Source organism: Dasypus novemcinctus, chromosome 20 (assembly GCF_030445035.2).
Source record: "Dasypus novemcinctus isolate mDasNov1 chromosome 20, mDasNov1.1.hap2, whole genome shotgun sequence".
In the NCBI taxonomy this organism is placed as follows: domain Eukaryota; kingdom Metazoa; phylum Chordata; class Mammalia; order Cingulata; family Dasypodidae; genus Dasypus; species Dasypus novemcinctus.
This window is the reverse complement of record NC_080692.1, coordinates 16,640,460-16,662,667: the sequence shown is the minus strand read 5'-3', so window position 1 is coordinate 16,662,667 and position 22,208 is coordinate 16,640,460. Positions and strand designations below refer to the sequence as shown.

The following is a 22,208-nucleotide window of genomic DNA, read 5'->3' as shown; positions in this document are numbered from 1 at the left end:
AGGAACCCAACCTGGGACCTCCTGTGTAGGAGGCAGGCGCTCAACTGCTTGAGCCACATGTGCTCCCCCTCCCGATTGATTTTTCTCAACCAAATGCACACACACAAGTATATTTTATCACTCATCCCTTTTTGCCCTGCATTTTCTCCTTTTCCCCCAGGCATGGGCCATCGAGAGATGCCTGGAATTAAATGAATCGTTGGTCTCCTCGAGCCACCCTTTCTTCCCAGGGCCTCCCTCAGTGTTTGCTTTGTAGTGTGTGCTTTCAGCTGGACATTTTGCTGCTTGGCCTAGAGGTGGGCCCAGGACCCCTGCCTCTGCCCTTCATTGTAGTGTGATCGACGGGCAGGTGGGGAGGGGGCGAAGCGGCGTCTGTGCTGACCCCTGTCTGGAGTGGGTATGCCGCACAGCTGATGGACCAACACGGCTGTTGGCTTGCACATTTGAATTATCCTGGGAACTTAACATTTCTGATAACTGCGCCGCACCCCTGGAAATTCTGATTTTATTCCCCTGGGGGAGGAGCCCCAGCAGGGGGATGTTTAAAAGTTCCCCAAGGGATTCCAGTGTGCGCCCTGCACTGCGAACCCGGAGTGTGAGGAGTTCCTGGGGTTCTCATCTGGCAGGATGACAGCGCCCAGGGGAGTGGAAGAGCAGAAGAGAAGCGTACCCTTCCAGCTGCTCTTGCTGCTGGAGAAGATGCAGGACAGCCGGTGGAAAGCAGTGCGGCCCATGGAGCTCGCCTACTGCCTCCAGAAGCACAACGTGCCGCGTAAGGCCAGCCCCCAGCTCCTGCGCCTTACAGGGGGTGGGAGCTTGAGGGAGGAGGGGAGGGGACTTCCTGGCAGGAAGGGAGGCAGGCTCTGGGCCCCTGGGATTGGAGGGCATTTGCGTAGCTCTGAAAAGCCCCACGTTATTACCAGATGCGGAATCGTTATTATTTATGCACACAGTACTCTCAAGCCCCTTTTCTGTCTCTCAGTAAACAAGCATAAGAACTTCCTCAAAGCTGATTCAGTCACAGAAGACAATTCCAGGAAAACAGAAGAAAGGACTAGAAAGGAGAAAGCATGTTCTACAAAAGGGAATCTATAAAAAAGTTAATGAAAAAAACAACAACCTGGCTTTATTGAGATACACTGCACATACTATAATATTCACCCAACTTAGGATGTATGATTCAGGGGTATAAGTCACAGAATTATGCATCCATTGTAACAGTCAAATGTTAGAACATTTTCATCACTCCCAAAGAAATCCTGTATCCATTAGCTGTCATTTCTCATTCTTCTTTTTCTCCCTACGTTTTGTAGGTTTAGCTCTTACGTTTTTTTTTAAGATTTATTTATTTATTTTTTCTCCCCCCCCCCCAGTTATCCGAGCTCTGTGTCTATTCGCCGTGTGTTCTTCTGTGACAGCTGCTATCCTTATCAGCGGCACCGGGAATCTGTGTTTCTTTTTGTTGTGTCATCTTGTTGTGTCAGCTCTCTGCGTGTGTGGCGCCATTCTTGGGCAGGCTGCACTTCCTTTCATGCTAGGCGGCTCTCCTTACGGGGCACACTCCTTGCCCTTGGGGCTCCCCTATGTTGGGGACACCCTGTTTGGCAGGGCACTCCTCGCGCACATCAGCACTGCGCATGGGCCAGTTCCGCACAGGTCAAGGAGGCCCGGGGTTTGCACCGTGGACCTCCCATGTGGTAGGTGGCCGCCCTAGCCATTGAGCCAAGTCCGCTTCCCTCTTATGCTTTTTTTAACTAATAAATTTTATTGATACAAATCAAAAAAGCATACAATTCATCCAAAGTCTATGTTCAATTTTGAGTACATTTTTGGGTATGGTAGGAGTTAGAGGTTAAACACATTCTTTTGCATTTGGACATCCAATTGTTCCAGCACCATTTGTTGAAAAGACTATTCTTTCCCCACTGAATTGTTCTGGCATCCTTGACGAAAATCAATTGACCAGAAATATTAAGTGCTTATTTCTGGATTTTTAGTTTTATTCTGTTGATCTTTATTTCTGTCCTTATGCAGATACCGCATCTTGATTATGGTGGCTTTGTATTAAGTTTTGAAACCAGGAAGTTTAAGTTCTCTAACTTAATTCTTTTTCAAGATTGTTTTGCCAATTCTGGTTCTCTTGCATTTCCGTAGAAATTTTAGGGTCAGCTTGTCAGTTTCTACAAAAAAGCCAGCTGAGATTTTGATAGGGAATTCATTGAATCTGTGATTAATTTGGGGAGTGGTACCATCTTAACAATATTGAGTCTTAACAGCCACAAACATGGGATGCCTTTCCATTTGTTTAGGTGCTCTTTCATTTCTTTCAACTATATTTTGTAGTTTTCAATGTACAAGTCTTGCAGTTATTTTGTTAAATTTATTTCTGAGTTTTATTTTTGTTCCAGAAACATTTTATTTTGAAAATCAAGGCTTGTTTTTTTCCCCTTACACATGAAGCATATCCATATTACAGAAAAATAAAAAATTAGAAGTGAGGGGAAATAAAACATCACCTAATTTCTCATTTTGCATACAACTCTATTATTATATGATATATTTTCTTCTATTCTTTCTTCACTTATATACTCATTTACATCCAAATAAGTCACTTTTATTATGCTATGATTATCTTTTGTTTTATTCAGTTTATATAGGATAGCTAAATTTCTCAGATTATGAAATAATTTTCAGAAACATTATAATGGCTGTGTATTTTCCTATTGTATCGATATACCATGAATTTTAACAGTTCACTTACTGAGGGGATGCTAACATTTCCATTAATTAGAAATATAAAACAATCTTATGAAAAGAAAAAATTCCTATATATATTTTTAACATAATTTCACATTTTTTCTCTTAGAATTTAAAAAAATAGATAAAAAAAAGATACTTGAGATTATATAAATGTTACATAAAAAATATAGGGGACACCCATATGCCCCACCCCCTCCCCCTCCCACACTTACTTTCCCATATCAACAACATCCCTCATTAGTGTACATTTGTTACAATTGATGAATACACATTGACGCATTGCCACTAACTGTGGATTATAGTTTACATTATAGCTTACACTCTGTCCCACACACTTCTGTAAGTCAAGACAAAATCTATAATGGCCTGTATCCATCACTGCAGTGTCATGCAGGACAATTTCAATGTCCTGAAAATGCCCCATATTACACTATTTTTCCCTCTCCCTCCCCTTAGACCCTCTTGTGGCCACTGCTTCCACATCAATGATAAAAGTTCTTGAAGTTATTTTTTAAATGATTTATCTATTTATTCCGCCCCCCCATTGTCTGCTCTGTGTCCATCGCTGTGTGTTCTTCTGTGTCCACTTGCATTCTTGTCATGCGGCAACAGGAATCTGTGTCTCTTTTTGTTGCGTCATCTTGCCGCGTCAGCTCTCCGTGTGTGTGGCGCCACTCCTGGGCGGGCTGTGGTTTTGCGCGGGGCGGCTCTCCTTGCGCAGGGGCCACTCCTTGCAGGGGCGGCACCCTTAAGCAGCGCATCCCTGCTTGGGCCGGCACTCCTCGCGCGCAGCAGCACTGTGCCCGGGCCAGCTCACCACATGAGCCAGGAGGCCCTGGCTGTCGAGCCCCTGGACCTCCTATGTAGTAGGCAGACGCTCTCTCTGTTAAGCCACAGCCGCTTCCCTTGAAGTATTTTTTTTGATGCCATTATAAATGGAACTGTTTTCCTAATTTCATTTTTGGATAGTTCACTGCTAGTGTATAAAAATACAAATGAGTTTTGTATAGTAACCTTGTATCCTGCTACCTTACTGAACAAATTTAACAGTTCTAATTTTTTGGTAGATTGCTCATGATTTTCTATCAATAAGAGCATGACATCTGCAAATAGAGACAGTTTTGTTTCTTCTTTTTAAATCTGAATGCCTTTTTATTTATTTTTCTTGCCTAATTGCCCAGGTTAGAACCTCCTCTACAATGATGAAGAGAAGTGGCGAGGCAGTGGATGTAGCTCAATGGTTGAGTGCCTGCCTCCCATGTACTGGGGATTGAGCTTGGGACCTCCTTTAAAAAAAAAAGAAGTGGCAAGAGTGAACATTCTTGTCTGTTTCTTGATCTTAGGGGAGAACATTCACAAGTAAATATGATGTTAGTCTTCTTTTCTTGATGTTTTTTTCCAAAGGTGGCCTTTATCAGGCTAAGGAAGTCCTGCTCTATTCCTAATTTTTTGAGTATCTTTATTATGAAATGGTGTTGGATTTTGTCAAATACTTTTCTGCATCAGTTGAGATGAGTCTGTTGCTTTTGTTCTTTATAAATATGGTGTATTATATTGATTGAGTTCGTCTTTCTAAGAATTTGTACCTTTCCCTTTACAGTTGCTTATAATATTCCCTTATAATTCTTTTTAGCTGTGAGGTTGGTAGTGATGTCTCCCTTTTCATTCTTAGTTTTAGTAAGTTGAGTCTTCTCTCTCTTTTTTGTGGTTAGTCAGTGTAGCTAAATGTTTGCTAGTTTTGTTGATTTTTTTCAACAAACTTCTTTGGTTTTGTTGATTTTGTTTATTTTCTTTCTATTCTCTCATTTTCTGCTCTATCTTTATTATTTCCTTCTTTCTGCTGCCTTTGAGTTTAGTTTGCTCTTCTTTTTTTCTAATTTCTTAAGGTGGATGCTTTGGTTATTTATTTGAGACCTTTCTTTTTAAAAAAGTAGGTGTTTACACCTATAAGCTACCCTCTAAGCACTGCTTAGATGCATCCTATATGACTGTTTTGTTTTTTTTAGGTTCCTGGGATTGAACCTGGAACCTTGTATGTGGGAAGCCACTGCTCAACCACTGAGCCACATGGGCTCCCCTGAGTTGGTTTTTTTTTGTTTGTTTTACTTGTTGTTTGTTTTTGTCTTTTTTAGGAGGCACTGGGAACCAAACCTGAGACCTCCCATGTGGGAAGCAGGCACCTAACTGCTTGAGCCACATCTACTCCCCCATCCTATGTGTTTTGATAGGTTGTATTTCCATTTTGATTCATCTCAAAGTATATTCTTATTTCCTCTGTCATTTATTCTTTGGTCCATTGGCTATTTAGGAGTGTGTTGTTGTTTTTCCCCCCAGTGTTTGTGAATTCTCTGAATTTCCTTGTTTTATTGGCTTCTAATTTCATTCCATTGTTGATGGAGAACATACTTTGCATGCTTTCATTCTCTTTAAATTTATTGCAAGTTGCTTCATGGCCTAGCATCTGCTCTGTCCTGGAGACTGTTCCGTGTGCACTGGTGATGGTTAAGTTCACATGTCAACTTGGGCCAGGTTATGGTGTCCGGTTGGTCAAGGAAGCACTGGTCTGATTGTTACTGTGAGGATATTTCGTGGATTTAAGTCATCAGTAAGTCTATTGCATCTATGGCTAGTTACACATCCAACTGAAGAGATTGCTTCAACAATGGGAGAAGTCTTATCCAATCAGTTGAAGGCTTTAAAAGAAGCGATAAGACTATACCTTCAGGGGTCATTTCCAGAGTTATTACTACAGAGCGTTCTCTGAACATGTAGAGTACTGGAAGCCAGCACTGGCAGCCAAGAGCGTGAAGCCGGCTCTCTGTGGTGTTTTGCTGTAACTGCCAATGGCCATTGATGATCCTTCTTCTCTTCCTTTCAGGAGAGCAAGAGGGAGAGGACACAGTCTGATGGTTTCTTTGTGGTACTTAAATTCTTTCCCCCTGAAGCATACCCCAGGGGTGTTTGGTAATTCCTTGCTTACTTGTCCTCACCTATCCTCCCTATATTTCCTCCTCAGGGAACCAAAAGTTCGTTTAAGCTGCTCTTTTTTCCCCTCAACGCTGTGTTTGTTTCTTTTAGTTATATTTTAGTAAAGTGCCATTCTAAATCAGCCTTTTTAGTCACGTGTACTGTTTCTTTGCACATTACCGTTCCCTGTGTTTCTCAATCTTAACTTTTGAATCTCAAATTGCTCCAGACTTAATCAGACATTTTAAATTTAATTAATTATTTTTTAAAAATGACATCTGCTGCTTCTGTGTTCATGCTCTGGTTTTACCCTAGGGCTCTAATACGTCAGGCTTGTTATGTGACACTGGGCCAGAACAATCTGCAAAATGCATGGAATTCTGTGGACCATTAGGTGATACAGTCCACTTTAGGTTCAAGCAGGCTTCTCTTCCCATTGGAGGGGACAATGCCTTTGAAAACTGTCCTAAAAAGTAAAAAGAGCAGTGATGATTTCATCAGTCAGAAGGGAGAATTTCCATCTATACTTCAGCCAACCAGCTTCTCCTGGGGAATTCATCAAAAACTTCACTGGAGTTCCCCGCCTACGGCCTGCTTTATGGAATTTGGACTTGCCATTCTTCATAATCACATGATCCAATTACTTAAAAAATCATACAGTATTTACATTATATATATTATATATATATTCTGTCAGTTCTCTTTACCTAAAGAACCCTGACTAATACATGCACTTGAGAAGAATGTTTATTTTATTTTGTTGTTGGGTATACTGTTCTATAAAGATCTGTTTTATAGTGTTGTTTAATACTTTTATATTCTTCTTGATCTTCTGCCTATTGTTCTACTCATTATTGAAAGCTGTATATTGAAGTCTCCAGTTATTGTTGTTGAATCCTTTATTCCTCCTTTCAATTCCGCCAGTGTTTGCTGCGTGTATTTTGTATATGTAGGTGCATGTATATTCATAATTGTTAAAGTCCCTGATAGATTGACCCTTATTATTTAAAATTATTTTCTATTGTTGGTGTCTAGTAATAATTATTGTTTTAAGTTATCTTTTGTCTGATATTAGTATAACCTGTCAACTCTTTTTTGGTTACTTTTTGCATGGTATATCTTTTCCTTGCTTTCATTTTTAGTCTATTTGTGTCTTGAATCTAAAAGTGTGTCTCTTGTAGATAGCATGTTAGCCTCAGTTTTTTTCCATCCTTTCTGCCAATGTCTGCCTTTTGATTTGAAAATTTAGTCTATTTTCATATAATGTAGTTGCTGATAAGGCAGGATTTGCACCTGTTATTTTTTTTTCTATATGTCTTCTTCTTTTTTCATTAGTGCAGTTGTAGGTTTATAGAAAAAATCATGCAGAGTACAGAGTTCCATATTGGCTACCCCCCACCCCCAGTTTTCCCTATTATTAACATTTTGTATTAGTGTTACCTTTGTTAAAATTGATGAACCTATGTTAGTATAATTATATTATTAACTATAGTTCATATTTTTATTCTGGTAACATATTGTATTAGACAGCAAAAGGGGTGCTGATACAAAATACCAGAAATCTGTTGGCTTTTATGAAGGGTATTTATTTGGAGTAGAAGCTTACAATTACCAGGCCATAAAGCGTGAGTTACTTCCCTCCCCATTGTCCACTGTCACGCATTGGAGCAAGATGGCTGCCGATGTCTGCATGGGTTCAGGCTTCCTGGGTTCCTCTCTTCCCAGGGATTTCTTCTCTCTGGGCTCAGGGTTCCTCTCTTCCTGGGGCTTACTTCTCTTTCCTCACAACCATGCTCCTCTGTATGCTTTCTTCCCAGACTCTAGCATCAAAACTCCAGTATCAAAGCTCCAACTCTGTCCTTTGCCATGCCTTTTATCTGTGAGTCCCTACCCACCAAGGGGCAGGGACTGAGTGCCCTACTGATGTGGCCCAGTCAAAGTCCTAATCATAATTAATTCATGCCCAGGTATAGACGAGTTTACAAACATCATTGAACACCTATTTTTGGAATTCATAACTATATCAAACTGCTACACATATATACACCATAAAATGTCCTACTTCAACCACTTTTGAGTATATAATTAAATGGTGTTATTACATTCATAATCTGTGCTACCATTACCACCATTTGTTACCAAAACTTTTCTATCACCTCAAACAGAAACGGTACCGAGTTTAAGGGGTTAAGCATTACCCACTCCCACCCCTGCCCCTGGTAACCTGTATTCTAGTTTTTGAATAATTCCATACATGTGACATCATACAATATCTGTCCTTTTGTATCTTATTTCCCTCCACACGATATCTTCAGGGTTCATCCATGTTGCCGCCTGTATCAGAACTTAACTCATTTTTATGGCTTGATAATATTCCATTGTATGTATGTACCACATTTTGTTTATCCATTCATTTGTTGGTGGACACGTGGGTTACTTCCATCTTTTGGCAACTGTTAATAATGCTGCTATGGACATTGGTATGTAAATGTCTGTGTGCATCCCTGCTTCAATTCCTTTGGTTATAGACCTAAAAGTGGGATTGTCAGGTCATATGGTAGTCCTGTGCTTAACTTTTTTAGGTACCGCCAAACTATTTTCCACAGTGGCTACGCTGTTTCACATTCCCACCAACAATATACAAAGGCTCCTAGTTCTCCTCATCTTCAACACTTGCTATTTTTCCAATTTTTAAATAATAGCAATTCTAGTGGGTATGAGGTGGTATCTCACTGGGGTTTTTACTTGCAGTTCCTTAATGGTTAATGATGTCAAACATCTTTTTATGTGCTTCTTGGCCATTTGTATCTCCTCTTTGGAGAACTGTCTATTCAAATCCTTTGTCCATTTTCAATTGAGTTGTCTGTCTTTTTATTGTTGAATTGTAGTAGTTCTTTATATATTCTGGATCATTAACCCTCTATCAGATATATGATTTCCAAATATTTTCTCTCATTCAGTAGGTTTTCTTTTTACTTTCTTTGATAAACTCCTTTGATGCGCAAGAGATTTTTATTTTGATGAAATAAAATTTGTCTAGTTTTTCTTTTGTTGCTTGTGCTTTTGGTGTAAGGTCTAGGGATCTGTTGCCTAATACAAAGTATGGAAGATGTTCCCCTATGCTTTCTTCTAGGAGTTTTATAGTTTTAGTTATTATATTTAATTCTTTCATTCTTTTGCATAGGGATGTCCAAGTTTCCCAGCACCATTTGTTGCAGAGATTATTCTTTTCCCATTGAGTAGACTTGATTCCCTTGTCAAAAATCAGATGGCCATAGATGTGAGGGTATATTTCTGTGCTCTCAATTCTATTCCATTGGTCTATATACCTGTCTTTGTGGCAGTACTATACTCTTTTGATTATTGTAGTTTTGAAATACATTTTAAAAATGGGACATTTGAGTCCTCCAATCTTGTTCTTCATTTTCAAGATGGTTTTGACTCTTTGTGGCTCCTTACCCGTCCGTATGAATTTGATGATTGGTATTTTCCATTTCTGCAAAGAAGGTTGTAGGAATTTTACTTGGGATTGTGTTTAATATGTAAGTTACTTTGGGTAGAATTGACATCTTAACAAAATTTAGTTTTCCAATCCATGAACACAGAATGTCCTTCCATTTATTTAGGTCTTCTTTATTTTCTTAAAATATGCACCTATTATGTGCCAGGTGATGTAGATATGAGGACAAGGCTGACAGAATCTTTGTCTCCATGGAGATTACAATTTAGAGAGGAAACAGACAAAAAACAAAACAAAAATAAAACCCAGTAACACACACACACTTGTGGTAGGTATTATGAAGGAAACAAAATGGTGTTGAGACAGCTTACCTGAATATTTCATGCATTTAAAACAGATACCTCTTCTTATAAGGCCTTTGCTTTGAGCAGATTTCTTTCCTTTTTGTTAAAAACAACAACAACAACACTGTGGTTTTTGTTTTCTTTGACTTTCTTTTTTTGAAAGATTTATTTTGTTTATTTCTCCCACACCCCATTCCATTCCCCCCGTTGTTTGCAGTCTGTGTCCATTCACTGTGTGTTCCTCTGTGACTGCTTGTATTCTCATTAGGCGGCTCCGGGAACAGATCCTGGGACCTTCTGGAGTGGGAGAGAGGTGATTATTCTCTTGCGCCACCTCAGCTCCTAGTTCTGCTACGTCTTCTTATTTTTTCTCCTCTTTGTCTCTTGCTGCATCATCTTGTTGTGCCAGCTGTCAGCATCAGCTGGCACTACTGCATGGGGTGGCTTTCCCACGTTGGGCAGCATTCCCATGTAGGGGGGCACTCCTCTGTGAGGTGGCATTCCAGCATGGGCTGGCATGCCGCATGGGCCAGCTCGCCACATGGGCCAGCTTGCCCTCACCAGGAGGCCCTGGGCATTGAACCCTGGACCTCCTATATGGTAGATGGGAACCCAGTTTGTTAAGCCACACCCGTTTTTCCTTCTTTGACTTTCTAGGTTTCTTCTGAACCACAATTTTAAATTCATTTATACCCATACAACACCTTTTCAGTCTTGCCTTTACTTATCTGTTACATAAGTTCACTGTTTATTCCCTGCCCTCTTAGCTAGCATCATTTGACACTGGTCCTTCCCCTTCTTATCTCCCAAACAGCTTTGGGGAAAATCTGGGTCAGGTATTAGCATTGGGAAGCTGCTCAGTTTTGGGGAGGCATGAATAAAGAAAGTACATAAAGGGCAGAGACTGAGGCCTTTGCATTCCAATTAGAATATTGGTTGGCATAGATGTAGGAGAAAATATGTTATTAGCTGTTGGTTCCATCTCACTGGGCCCCCCCGTGGAGGTCACTGGTGGTGGGTGGTAAGTGAGAGGATAGGGAACTGTGTCCTTCAGTTAGAAGACAGGTGGGACTGGAGTTCAGGTTTCCAAGAGGAGTTCTCCAAAGCCAATACCAAGCTTATTTTTCCAAAACATTAACAAGTTTTGGAAACAACTTAGCTTTTTCAGGGGATAGAAGCTTTAAGGAAAAGTCATGAGTGTTTATGTGCATCTAGGTTGCCAGGGTGTAAGAGCCTGAGAAGTCTGCCTGGTGCACTAACTAATCAGGCGGTGCCCTTTCTCTTTGGTCAGTATTTGTCCAGCATGACGCTGTTCAACTTTACCTCACCATCTGGAACCTGATTAAGGACCAAATCACTGATGTGGACTTGGTAAGAACCTAGAACTAGCGAACTCAGAAGTTTAAAATGCTTCTCGTTAAACTTAGTCATCCAATGTTGAATTCAACTCTAAGAGATAATCGACATAAAATGCTTATCACGGTTCCATAATCTTATTACTGTTTTTATTTTTGTGCTTTTCTGGGTAGGGCGAGGATCGTTAGTGGTCGTCATTTCTGAGCCTCTTGTGGAAATTAGCCTGACCTGTTGATGACTGCTGTTCCTGTCTTCCCTGCCCCCTGCCCCTCTTGCAGGTAGAAAGGATGCAGGCCCTGTACACCATTCAGATGAAGGAGACCTTGACCTGCCTTGGCTGCACCACGGAGAGCAGCAGAAACAGCAGCATGCTGACCCTCCCCCTTTCTCTTTTTGATTTGGACCTAAAGCCCCTGAAGACACTGGTGAGGGTTTCACTCTTCCCCAACAACCCAGTGTGCCCGGTACCTTCTTACTTCTTTTAACCACTCTGGCTTTTAAAAAATCACCCTCTATTTCCCTTGCTTGGCTCTGATCACATTCTTCAATTTGGTTAAAAAAAATATATATATATATATATATTTCCTCCTCCTGCTTCCCTATTCCTCACAGTGCCCCATGAGAAGTGCCTCCTTCTATTTTTAAAATTTTTTAATTTAAAAATTTCCCGTCAGAAGGCACTTTCTGAGAACCTGCCGAGTGCACCATGCTAGAGCAGACACTAAGGGGTGTGTGGAGAGAAACAGAAGAAAAGCCTTCCTGTTCACCCACACAGGTGGGGGTTTCTGCTCTCGATGGGAAATACCCACATGCTTTTCCTTTCCTCCGGGACAGGAGGATGCCTTGTGCTGCTTCTTCCAGCCTAGAGAGTTATCAGACAAAAGCAAGTGCTTCTGTGAGACCTGTGGGAAGAAGACCCATAGGAAACAGGTACTTGGGCCTGCTCTGGGGACCCACTTCCTGAAACCAGATGTTTTCTTTGGGTGCAGTTGCCCCCAGTGGGGTTCCTGGTCCTTGGAGTCTGCTACAGGGGTTCTCTAGAGCCTTCGAGAGCTCCATGGGTTAGGGGAAGGGATTTGAGGCTTCTGAGGCTTGAGGCTGTGGATGTGGCTCCTCAGATCACATCTCTTCAGTAAAACAGACTGACAGGGAAGTGGATTTGGCTCAATGGTTAGGGCATCCGTCTACCACATGGGAGGTCCGCGGTTCAAACCCAGGCCCTCCTGACCCGTGTGGAGATGGCCCATGCGCAGTGCTGATGTGCACAAGGAGTGCCCTGCCACGCAGGGGTGTCCCCCACATAAGGGAGTCCCATGCGCAAGGAGTGCACCCCCGTAAGGAGAGCCGCCCAGCGCGAAAGAAAGTGCAGCCTGCCCAGGAGTGGTGCCACACACACACAGAGCTGATGCAGCAAGATGATGCAACAAAAAGACAGATTCCTGGTGCTGCTGACAAAAATATAAGCGGACACAGAAGAACACACAGTGAATGGACACAGAGAACAGACAACTGGGGGGGAGGGGGGGAGAGAAATAAATAAAAAATAAATCTTAAAAAAAAAAAATTGAGACTGACGGAATACTGTGCCTTGGAAGTACTAGAGAACAAGGTCTGAGAGCAATGGGCAGGTTTTGTTTTTGTTTCTGTTTTTTTTCCCCTTCAGGGATAGACTAACTTTTCTGGAGCAGACTTCCCATATCCCCAGGGCTCAGGCCTCTGTGAGAACCCTGGGATGCTTGTCCCTTCTGTGGGAAACGTGCAATGGTGTAGTAGCCAAGCATTGCATTATTCTCAGGGGACCCCACAGAATTGGCGAGCTGGAACCCCTCACTCTATTTAGCAGCCTGCACCCCTCTTTTTGGGAAGAACGTACTGCTGACCCTGATTTCTCTGAATCTACCCATTCCAAATGCCTGAGGACCTCATCTCACAGTGATGCTGATTTTTCAGGTCTTGCAGGTGACCCATTTGCCCCAGACCTTGACAATCCACCTCATGCGGTTCTCTATCAGGAACTCACAGACAGAAAAGATCTGCCACTCGCTGTGTTTCCCCCAGAGCTTGGATTTCAGTCGGGTCCTTCTGGCTAAGCAAGACCTCTCCGATGCTGAGGAGCAGGTGAGATCCTCCAACCTGTCCTCTGGATCGACAGATCCCACGGCCTTTCAATTTTCCCTCCTCTCCCCCCTGCTAGGAGTTCCTCAGAGCTGCATCTTTGGTTGTCTGTCAGTCCCTCAGCTTAGAAATGCTGCTACCTGCTAGCCATGCTTGCGATAAACAAAGAGGAAAACAGCTGCTTGGTGTGGGTTTTTTTTTTTTAGGTACCAGGGGCTCAGGATTGAACCCGGGACCTCATGTGTGGGAAGCTGGAGCTCAGCCTCTGAACCACATTGGCTCCCCTAAATTGGCTCCCTCATTTATTTTGCTTTTTTTTCCTTTGGAGGCTGGGAACCGAACCCAGGACCTCCCATGTGGGAGGCAGGTGCCCAACTGCTTGAGCCACATCCATTCCCTTGGTGTGAGCTTTATAAAAGCATCTTTATATATACAAGAAACACTTTTTTAAACTGTATTTTTGTGATGAGATCCTGTGGGTGTGCTTGAATAACAGTGATAGGTTATCATCACACTACCACTGCCATTTTTTATCTGTAGTTGCTTTCTTTTAAAATGCAGAAGACTTTCTTATTTTTAAATATTGAAGAGTGCCTCCAATTGCAAGCAGGAGAATTGCATCCATCAACCATGTGGGATCTAAGCCCCCTCTCAATTTAGAGGTGGAGTGGACAACACCATCCCAGGGTCCACAGGATGGAGGAATAAAACACGGATTAGAAAAAAAAAATACCGGGTTTGCACTCATATGCCTCGCAGTACCTTCTTTCTGAAATAACATGTATAGTATTTACAAATACATGCATAGGTAAACACAACATTTTAGGGCCTAAATATAGCATGAGCCAAACTTTCTTGTTAAAATAGTCCCTGTCCACTTTGGGGATGAGAAAGTAGCCAGTTCTTTGGGCCGAATTTAATTCTCACTTTGGAGTAAAGTTAATTTCAGTCATCCTGAGTTAGTAACTTATTGGAAAGTTCTGAGAAAAAACAGAATGATGTAACATATCTTTTCTCCATAGGTTTGAAATGTTACATTTAACAAATTCTCTTTCCGCATATGTATATGGGTCTGTTTTTGATCTCACTGTTCTGTTCAGTTGGTCTATTTGCGTGTACATGCTCCAGAACCACGGTATTTTAAAAATTGGGACCTGATAATATGTCATAACAACTATTGTGATAAGACAAGTTTTATTTATCTATTCAGGGCTTATATATCTCATAGGATATTGACTTTCTCCTTTTCTAGTTTCCTTCTCCTTGCACATTCTACCTTTTAAAAAAATTTTCCACTTAAAAATAACTCTGTTATGGACAGATTTCAACCATATACCAAAGTATAAATCCCCATACCATCACGAAGCTTGGACTCTAAAGCCAGCAGACCCAGGTTTAAATCTTATCTCTTTTATGGGCAAATTACCTTACCTCCCTGAGCTCAGATTCTACCTCGGTAAGAGGATTTATAGTAGCAGTTGCCTCATAGGGTTGTTGTGAGAGTTAAATAAAACAATGCCTGTAAAGGGTTCCGCCAAATGCAAAGTAAATGCAAAAGACCAGCTAATAATTATGTTACTAAGTATTACTGTCATAATAATGACTTGCACCATTGTAGTCGCCTAACTTATCCTTAGGGCTTCTCTCTCACCTCAACTCCCTGCCCATTTCTCAAATCACATTATTTCACTGTGTTTCTGAAATACCAGTCTGATGATGTCACTCTGCTTAAACCTTTTGATGGCTCACCAGGACTCTTGGGATAACGTTCTCCTTCCTAACTTGGCCCTTGTGGCCTCATCTCTTGTGACTTTCGCTACCTTCTCTGCCTTCCCTGCCCTTCACCGGCTCTTCTCTGTTTTGCTGCCTGGCCTTTGCAAATTCTGGGTCCAAGAATACCCCCTTCCCACAGCTGGTCTGCCCAGCTCGTTCCTCTTTCAAGATCAATTCAAGCATGGCTTCTCTGGGGAGCCTTCCTAGCCCCTCAGCTCTCCCTCAGCTGTAGCTCCTATTTTTTTTGGGGGGGGAGGGGAGTTGAAATTGTCTTCCCAAATTACCTTGTAAATACATCTGGTATAAACCACAGCATTATAATTCGGTTGAGGTTAAGTAAAATGAAATGGCCGTCTGCATTGGGTATTGCCTGGAGACCTCTTTCCAAGAAGGGTTTTTCCAGAGGATAAAACATTTGACCCGAGGGGGTTTTTGGAGAAAACAGAACCTGTGCTAAAGGGTTGCTGATAAGCAATACCTGATGATAAAGCTGGTTTCTGTCCAGTGGAGAGAGCTATCAGAATGGACAAGCACACCATGCTAATCAGTGTGTAGCTGCTCTCCACTTTGTAAGACCCCCTATGTAAAATAGAAACTTAATGTCAGCCATTCAGAACGTTTCCTCACTTGCTTCCACGTTCACCCTTTAGGAGCTTCCCCTTTCCATCCTCTTGATGGAGCTGCCCTCTCCCTTCTGAATGGGATACTGCCTGATTCACAAATCTCTCTATAAATCTGTGAGATCCTAAATTGTATTAAGTTTCTCTTTTGTCACCGTATTTGCCCTTTAATTAGCTGTGAGATTCTTGAGGTCAAGGACTGTTTTCTAGTCCCATTGAAGCATGAGTGTCTGGCATAGAGTAGGCCCTCAATAAATGTGTAATGAAATGATGTGTCCTTATTCTAGACTGGGGTTAGAGAAGGCGGGGTGATGGGTGAGTCACCATGTGTCTTGTCTCCTTCCAGCCTGGAGGGCACTATGAACTCTTTGCCGTGATTGCCCATCTGGGAATGGCTGACTTTGGTCATTACTGTGCCTATATCCGCAGTCCTGTGGATGACAAATGGTTTTGCTTCAACGACTCCTCCGTCTGTTGGGTGAGGAACATCTATCCAAAGTGGCCTCTAGCCCTAGATTAGCCACTCCTATAAATTCTGAGCCCAGGTCTGGATGGTTCCTCAAGGTCCAGACACACTGTGTCTGAGTGTGTGGGGCCTTTTATGGGGCTTAAATCCCTTGATTGATTGCGGCTCCCATCGGGTTCGCAGCTCTGGTAGAGTCCATTTACCTCAGTAGCTGGGCTTTTGGTACTCTAGGCTCTGTGCCCTGCAACTTCATGCTCTATGGGAAACTTCTGGAAGGGTAGAGGAGTTAGAAATATGTAAGTTAACTGTGGGCTAAGCATGACCAAGTATAAACAGAGGGAGAAGGGTAATAAGAGGGACTTTGGGTGCATGATATCCTATCCCTAGATGCTTCAGGTTCTTGGGAGTCACTCGGGGTGGGTTTGTCTGGAGGAGTGAGGGAAGGCAAACTGTAGCACTCTTCTATTCTCTGGATGCCTAATAAATGTTGACTCACTGCTTAAACACATCTGTTTTTGTACTTCCAGGTGTCCTGGGAAGATATTCGGTGTACCTATGGGAATCATAACTACCGCTGGTAAGGGAAGTGTTTGGGTGGTGGAAATGTGCTGAGCTTACTCAGGGTTCCTGGAGCTGTAAGAAGCGCTCATGGGTTCAACTGTCACTTCTGTGCTGATGCTTCTCCAGGGACTCACTGTTCAACCTCATCCATCAACACCCATCTCACTCCACCTGGCTTTTCTTACAATTTAGACTCCAACAGTACTAAAGCACGAGTGCTCCCTGTCTTGGTTTGCTAGGGCTGCTGTGACACACAGCACACACTGGATGGCTTCAACAGCAGAGATTTGCTGTCTCACTGTTGGGAGGTTACAAGTCCAACATCAGAGTACTTGGCAGGGCTTGCTTTCTCCCCAAGTCTGTAGCCTTCCGGTAATCGTCTGTCACATGGCCATCTCTTTCCTTGTGTCTGCTCCTCGGATTTCTGGCGTCCACTTCCATGCCCAATTTCCTTTGCTTTTTAGGACTTTGGCTATATTGGATTAAAGGCTGCCCTCATTCAGTTTGGTTGCTCCTTAACTAATAATAGCATCTTCAGAGGTCCTGTCTCTAAATGGATTCACACCTACAGGAATGTGGATTAAGATTTGAAGGCTTTCCAGTGTCACATCCTCTGCCATCCCTATGAGACTCTGGATGTTCAGTTCCTGGCCAGTGCTGCCCTCTCCTATCTTACTATTCCAGGCAGATTCTCTCTCATGTTTCAGTACCTCTGCTCATGGCTTTTTTCTACTCCGTAGAATCTTCATTGAACCACAGGAGATTTGTAGGGACTTCCCTTATGCTTTCATTTTTTTGTTTTAAAGCAAGGATCATACTGTATTTTATTTATTTATTTTTTATTTCTCTCCCCTTCCCCCCCCCCCCAGTTGTCTCTTCTCTGTGTCCATTTGCTGCATGCTCTTCTTTTTGTCTGCTTCTGTTGCCAGCGGCACGGGAATCTGTGTTTCTTTTTGTTGTGTCATCTTGCTGTGTCAGCTCTCTGTGTGTGCGGCGCCATTCCTAGGCAGGCTGAACTTCCTTTCGTGCTGGGTGGCTCTCCTTACGGGGCGCACTCCTTGTGCGTGGGGCTCTCCTACCCGGAGGACACCGCTGCGTGCACAGCACTCCTGCACGCATCAGCACTGCGCATGGGCCAGCTGCACACGGGTCAAGGAGGCCCGGGGTTTGAACCGTGAACCTCCCATGTGGTAGACGGACGCCCTAACCACTGGGCCAAGTCTGCTTCCCTGTACTGTATTTTAATTGTTTTCTTTCACTCTAATCCATGAGCTATTTGGGGGCAAGGATCACTCTTTCCATCTTTTATCCCCTTTGTCAGACACAATGGCTTGTACTTAGTTAAGTACTTAACTATTTTTTATAAATTCAGTAGCTACAGAGGGAAAGTTGGAGAGAAAAAAGCTGGATGAAGTTACAGCCGAGAAACTTTGTAAACGTCTCCAGCTAAGTTTCTGGGGCAGGGGTGGTTGTACACCAAAGGTAAAGTTAGAGCTGATTTTCAGTTGCAGAGGAAGGCCTAACAGTTTGCAAAATAATGAATTAGGTGGCATTCGAATCCCCGTCCAACCTTCTACTTTTCATCTTTCTCCCTCCTTTTTCCTAAGCATCTCCCTTAGAGGCTCGGTCTGGGTTGCTTTGTAGTTGTTAGTCTTCCCCCCATGGTTTAAATCAGGGATTCGCAAACTTACCCTGTCAATGGGCAGAGAGTACACATTTTAGGCTTTGTGGGCCACACAGTCTCTGACACAACAATTTAGTTTTGCTTTTGTAGCACCAAAGCAGCCGCAGACAAGATGTAAATGAATGAGTGTCGCTGTGTTCCAATAAAGCTTTATTTACAGAAACAGAAGAAGCAGGCCGATTTGGCTTGTTGGCCAGTAGTTTGCCAACTCCGATTCAAATGTTGATGAATAGCAGCTTATTATTTTCCCAGGTCATGTCATTTATTTCCCTCTGAGTTGATGGCTAGATGAAGACTTAACCCACCAATTCAGATGTTTGCTGATGCTTGTCCTATTATGAATTGATGTATCGTTTGACTATAAATACTTCATTTCTGCTAATGCTGATGCCATTCTTTCTTTCTAGGAGGGAAACGGCATATCTTTTGGTTTATATGAAGAGTGAATCCTAATGGATGTACCCTACACCTTCAGAGACTGAAAAGCTCTGAAGCATTTTCCTCTTCTATCCCTGTATCTGCTGACTCTTCTAAGAGATTCTACAATGAGGAGAAGCAATTATTTCAAACTGTTTAATTAGCCCTTATTTATAATCACAAGGGATTATCAAAATATTTGATATTGATATGATGCAGGGCCTGATCAGTCAGAATGGATACACCAGTAGACCCCAACACATGGCTGGAGTGAGACCTGGGGCTCCCTGCTGTGCAAGCCCTTGACCCTTTAACTGGGAGACTGTGGAAGTCTAAGTCCTCTCAGGCGAGGAGAGACTAGGCTAGCAGTGGCAGTGGGAGGCATTTGGGTGGCAAGGGGCAATGGTAGGCAAGTCTTTCCAGGGGCAGTCTTTCAATATTTTACAATTGGTGAGACCATACTGGTGTGTACTGGCTAACAGTCCTGTTTGTTCCCTTATATTTTTAGAATTCATATTAATTCCATAAAACTCAAGTGTTTTGTAACATTATTCATTTGTTCAACAAATATTTATTTCATACCCATTCTCTATAAGACTGTGAGACCACATTAATAAAGTTCTTATCCTCAAAAGGAGTTTGCAGTTGTTTTTTTTTTTAAGATTTTACCCTGTTTAAAAAAATTTATGTATTTTTATCTCTCCCCCCTGCCCCATCGTCTGCTCTCTGTGTCCATTTGCTGTGTGCTCTTCTGTGTCTGCTTGTATTCTCATTAGGCGGCTCTGGGAACAGAACCTGGGACCTTCTGGAGTGGGAGAGAGGCAATCGCCCTCCCGCGTAACCTCAGGTCCCTGGTTTGCTGCATCTCTTATTATCTCTCTTCTGTGTTTCTTTCAGTTGCATTATCTTGCTGTACCAGCTCTCTGTGCAGGCCAGCAATCCACGTGGGCCAGCGTGCCACATGGGCCAGCCTTCACCAAGAGGCCCTGGGCATTGAACCCTGGACCTCCCATATGGTAGATGGGAGCCCAATTGCTTGAGCCACATTCACTTCCTGAGTTTGCAGTTTAATGGGGGATAATTAGAACAAATAAAATACTGAGGGTTTGTGCTATAGGAATTTAAAGAAATTGAAATCATTCTACTGGGGGCAATGGGAGATTAGCACATGCAAAGGTATGGCTGAAAAGAACAAGGGTCCCATGATCAAAGACTATCCACAAACCTGGCTTGCCTTTGTATAGGGGAGCAAGTGGTGGTGGGTCTTGAACTAGGCTAAGAAGTTTAGACCTAATTTGACAGGCAATGAGGAACTGCTGAAGGGGTTGGTAAAGGAAAGGAATACCTAACGGTGCTTTAGTTAAATTAATCTGCTGGGGGCTGGTGATATGGATCATCAATGGATGGCAGCGGCAATGGAAAGGCATCCATAGTTACTAGAACCATCCTGGAGGATGAATGGATGTGGGCGGTGAGAAAGAGGGTCCAAAAGATGTTCAAAAACAAGAAGAAACAGTAGCCATTTCTATTCCCTTTTTACAGATGAATGGATTGAGGTCTACAGATGTCTAATTAATTGTTAAAGATTTCATACTTAGTAAATGGCAGACCTCCAGAATAAAGTGTGGGTAGGTAATGTTTATTATTTTATTTTTATTGATTAAAAAAATGAGCCCTGCAAGAATACATTCTCATTGTAAAACATTCAAACAATATAGAACATGTAGAGTCCCCTTCTTGCAGCTGATCATTGTTAGACAGCTTTGCATCCTTCTAGGCCTTTTTCTCTGCATTTGCATAATATCTACAATACGGATACAAATAATTTTTACAACATAAATTATATGGTACAGATTCTTTGCTCATTGCTTTTTTCACTTGACAACATCTTAGAGATTTTTCCAAGTCTGTATAAATAGCTAGATAATATTCTTTTAAATTGTTGCATTTAATTCCAAAGATATACGCAGGGAGAACTTTTAGATATTTTTGTGCACATGTGTAACTATTTCTGTAGGTACTGGAGGAGTGAAATTATTGGGTCAAAGGACATGGGCATCTACAAATTTTGGTAGGTACTGCCTAATTTTTTTGTATTGGATGTGTGTTCATTTTATGCTTACAAAAGGAATTGCCCACCTCCTCTGTCCCATCCCCTCAAGCCTCTTTCTACAAACATTAAAAAATTCAAACCAAATGAAGATAGATAATTTCAGTACAATTATTTTTAAATGTAACTGTCATAATTAGAGTTTAAATTTCCTACAAGTGACCAATGTCCAAGTGACCTATAGGGAAATCCTGATTATTGGGCAAATTCCATATAAACAAGTCATACTGTTTGCTTATAGTTTATGGAGTAGCTCTTAAAAAGAAAAGTTTAAACAAATATATAAAAAAGTACTTTGTTGTTAAACAAGGAGTACATGCTTATAGTTTCCTTTTAAAAAATAAGACATTTCAAGTAAAGCTAAAGCATCCTTGGATCCCTCTCCTACACCTTGATCCCTTCTGCTCTTTCTCATAAGTAATCACTGTTAATTAATTTGATGGGTATAATCCCGGGCTGATTTCTCGGCTTTTAGATAACATCTGCACGTATCCAGATAACAAAAACTATATGACATTTAAAAAAACACAATACATGAGATTTTTAATGGATTATTCTGCAACTTGCTTTTTCTGCTCAACAGGCATGTTAGGGATTGATCTGTTTTTTACATGCATGTCTGGCTCACTCCTATTGTGGCAGGATGTTCCATCACATGAGGTCGTGTGATCCTGACCCCTCCTTTTTCTTCCTGACCCCCAGGAGGGATGCCCCTTCCCTTGCTCTGGGTCCCCCTAGCACTGTGGAGACGGAGGGCACTTTTCACACTGCTTCTTCTATTGGGGTTACGTGGGTCTAAGCCTGAAGCTCCTTTAGAGCAGGCCCTGTCACAGTTGGCAACTGGCCTTGCGTGTGTTCTCAATTTCTCATGGGGAAAAGGGCCTTTGTAGCTAAGCTGTATTACGGCACTCAGACAATACTTTCATGTAACACTTCTATACTTTTCACCATTTGTGAGGGGATTTCAGGCAAGAAGCCACGCCAGAGTGGCTGCAATAGTTGCTAAAGCTTCCCGGTATTTACGTTAATGATATCCAATTTAATCCTCATGACAATCCTATAAAGTGCTTATTATTCACCCTCCCTATGGAATAATAAATCAGGAGGCTGAGACATTGAGAAGTTCAGTAACTTGCCCAGGTCACACAACGAAGAATGCACAGAGATGGGATTCAAATCCTTACTCTGGAACCGATGCTACCCTCTCCTTTCCCTCCTCTAATTTATTGAGTCAAGAGGAGATTCCCTCCCACTCCCTCCCCACTCCAAACTATTCGTATTTCAGGTTGGTTATCTCATGCTGGCGGCAGCTAGAGACTTAGGGAAAATGTAAGTGCTCATAGCTTTATTGTTTTATCTTTGTAAACCATCTCTTCTTAAAATCAGTTTCATTGAAATTTACATACCGTAAAGTTCACCTATTTAAAGTGTGAGACTGAATAGTTTTTAGGTTAGAGTTGTGCAACCATCACCATATTCTAATGTTAGAAATTTGTAAATCACCACTTTTATCAAGTCATTCCCTGAGGTCAGGGTCTCTGGTCTTATTATCAGACATATCATATCACCAAGCAC

At 42.1% G+C, this 22,208-nt stretch overlaps 1 protein-coding gene and 1 pseudogene across 3 annotated transcripts in view; both read left to right on the top strand.

The window, feature by feature from the left end:
• USP18 (ubiquitin specific peptidase 18) overlaps positions 1–19,157 on the top strand; it is a 33,384-nt gene extending 14,227 nt beyond the window's left edge. For all 3 annotated transcript variants that reach the window (XM_058282469.2, XM_058282473.2, XM_058282471.2), the window contains 8 exons: positions 627–772; positions 10,823–10,902; positions 11,166–11,312; positions 11,722–11,817; positions 12,838–13,005; positions 15,742–15,873; positions 16,389–16,438; positions 18,514–19,157. In XM_058282469.2, the coding sequence (XP_058138452.1) occupies positions 627–772; positions 10,823–10,902; positions 11,166–11,312; positions 11,722–11,817; positions 12,838–13,005; positions 15,742–15,873; positions 16,389–16,438; positions 18,514–18,559 (865 nt within the window). In that variant the 3' untranslated portion in view covers positions 18,560–19,157. The remainder of the gene's footprint in view (positions 1–626; positions 773–10,822; positions 10,903–11,165; positions 11,313–11,721; positions 11,818–12,837; positions 13,006–15,741; positions 15,874–16,388; positions 16,439–18,513) is intronic.
• Positions 5,470–5,671, top strand: LOC111762708 (small nucleolar RNA U3; annotated as a pseudogene).
• Positions 19,158–22,208: the final 3,051 nt, after the last annotated feature.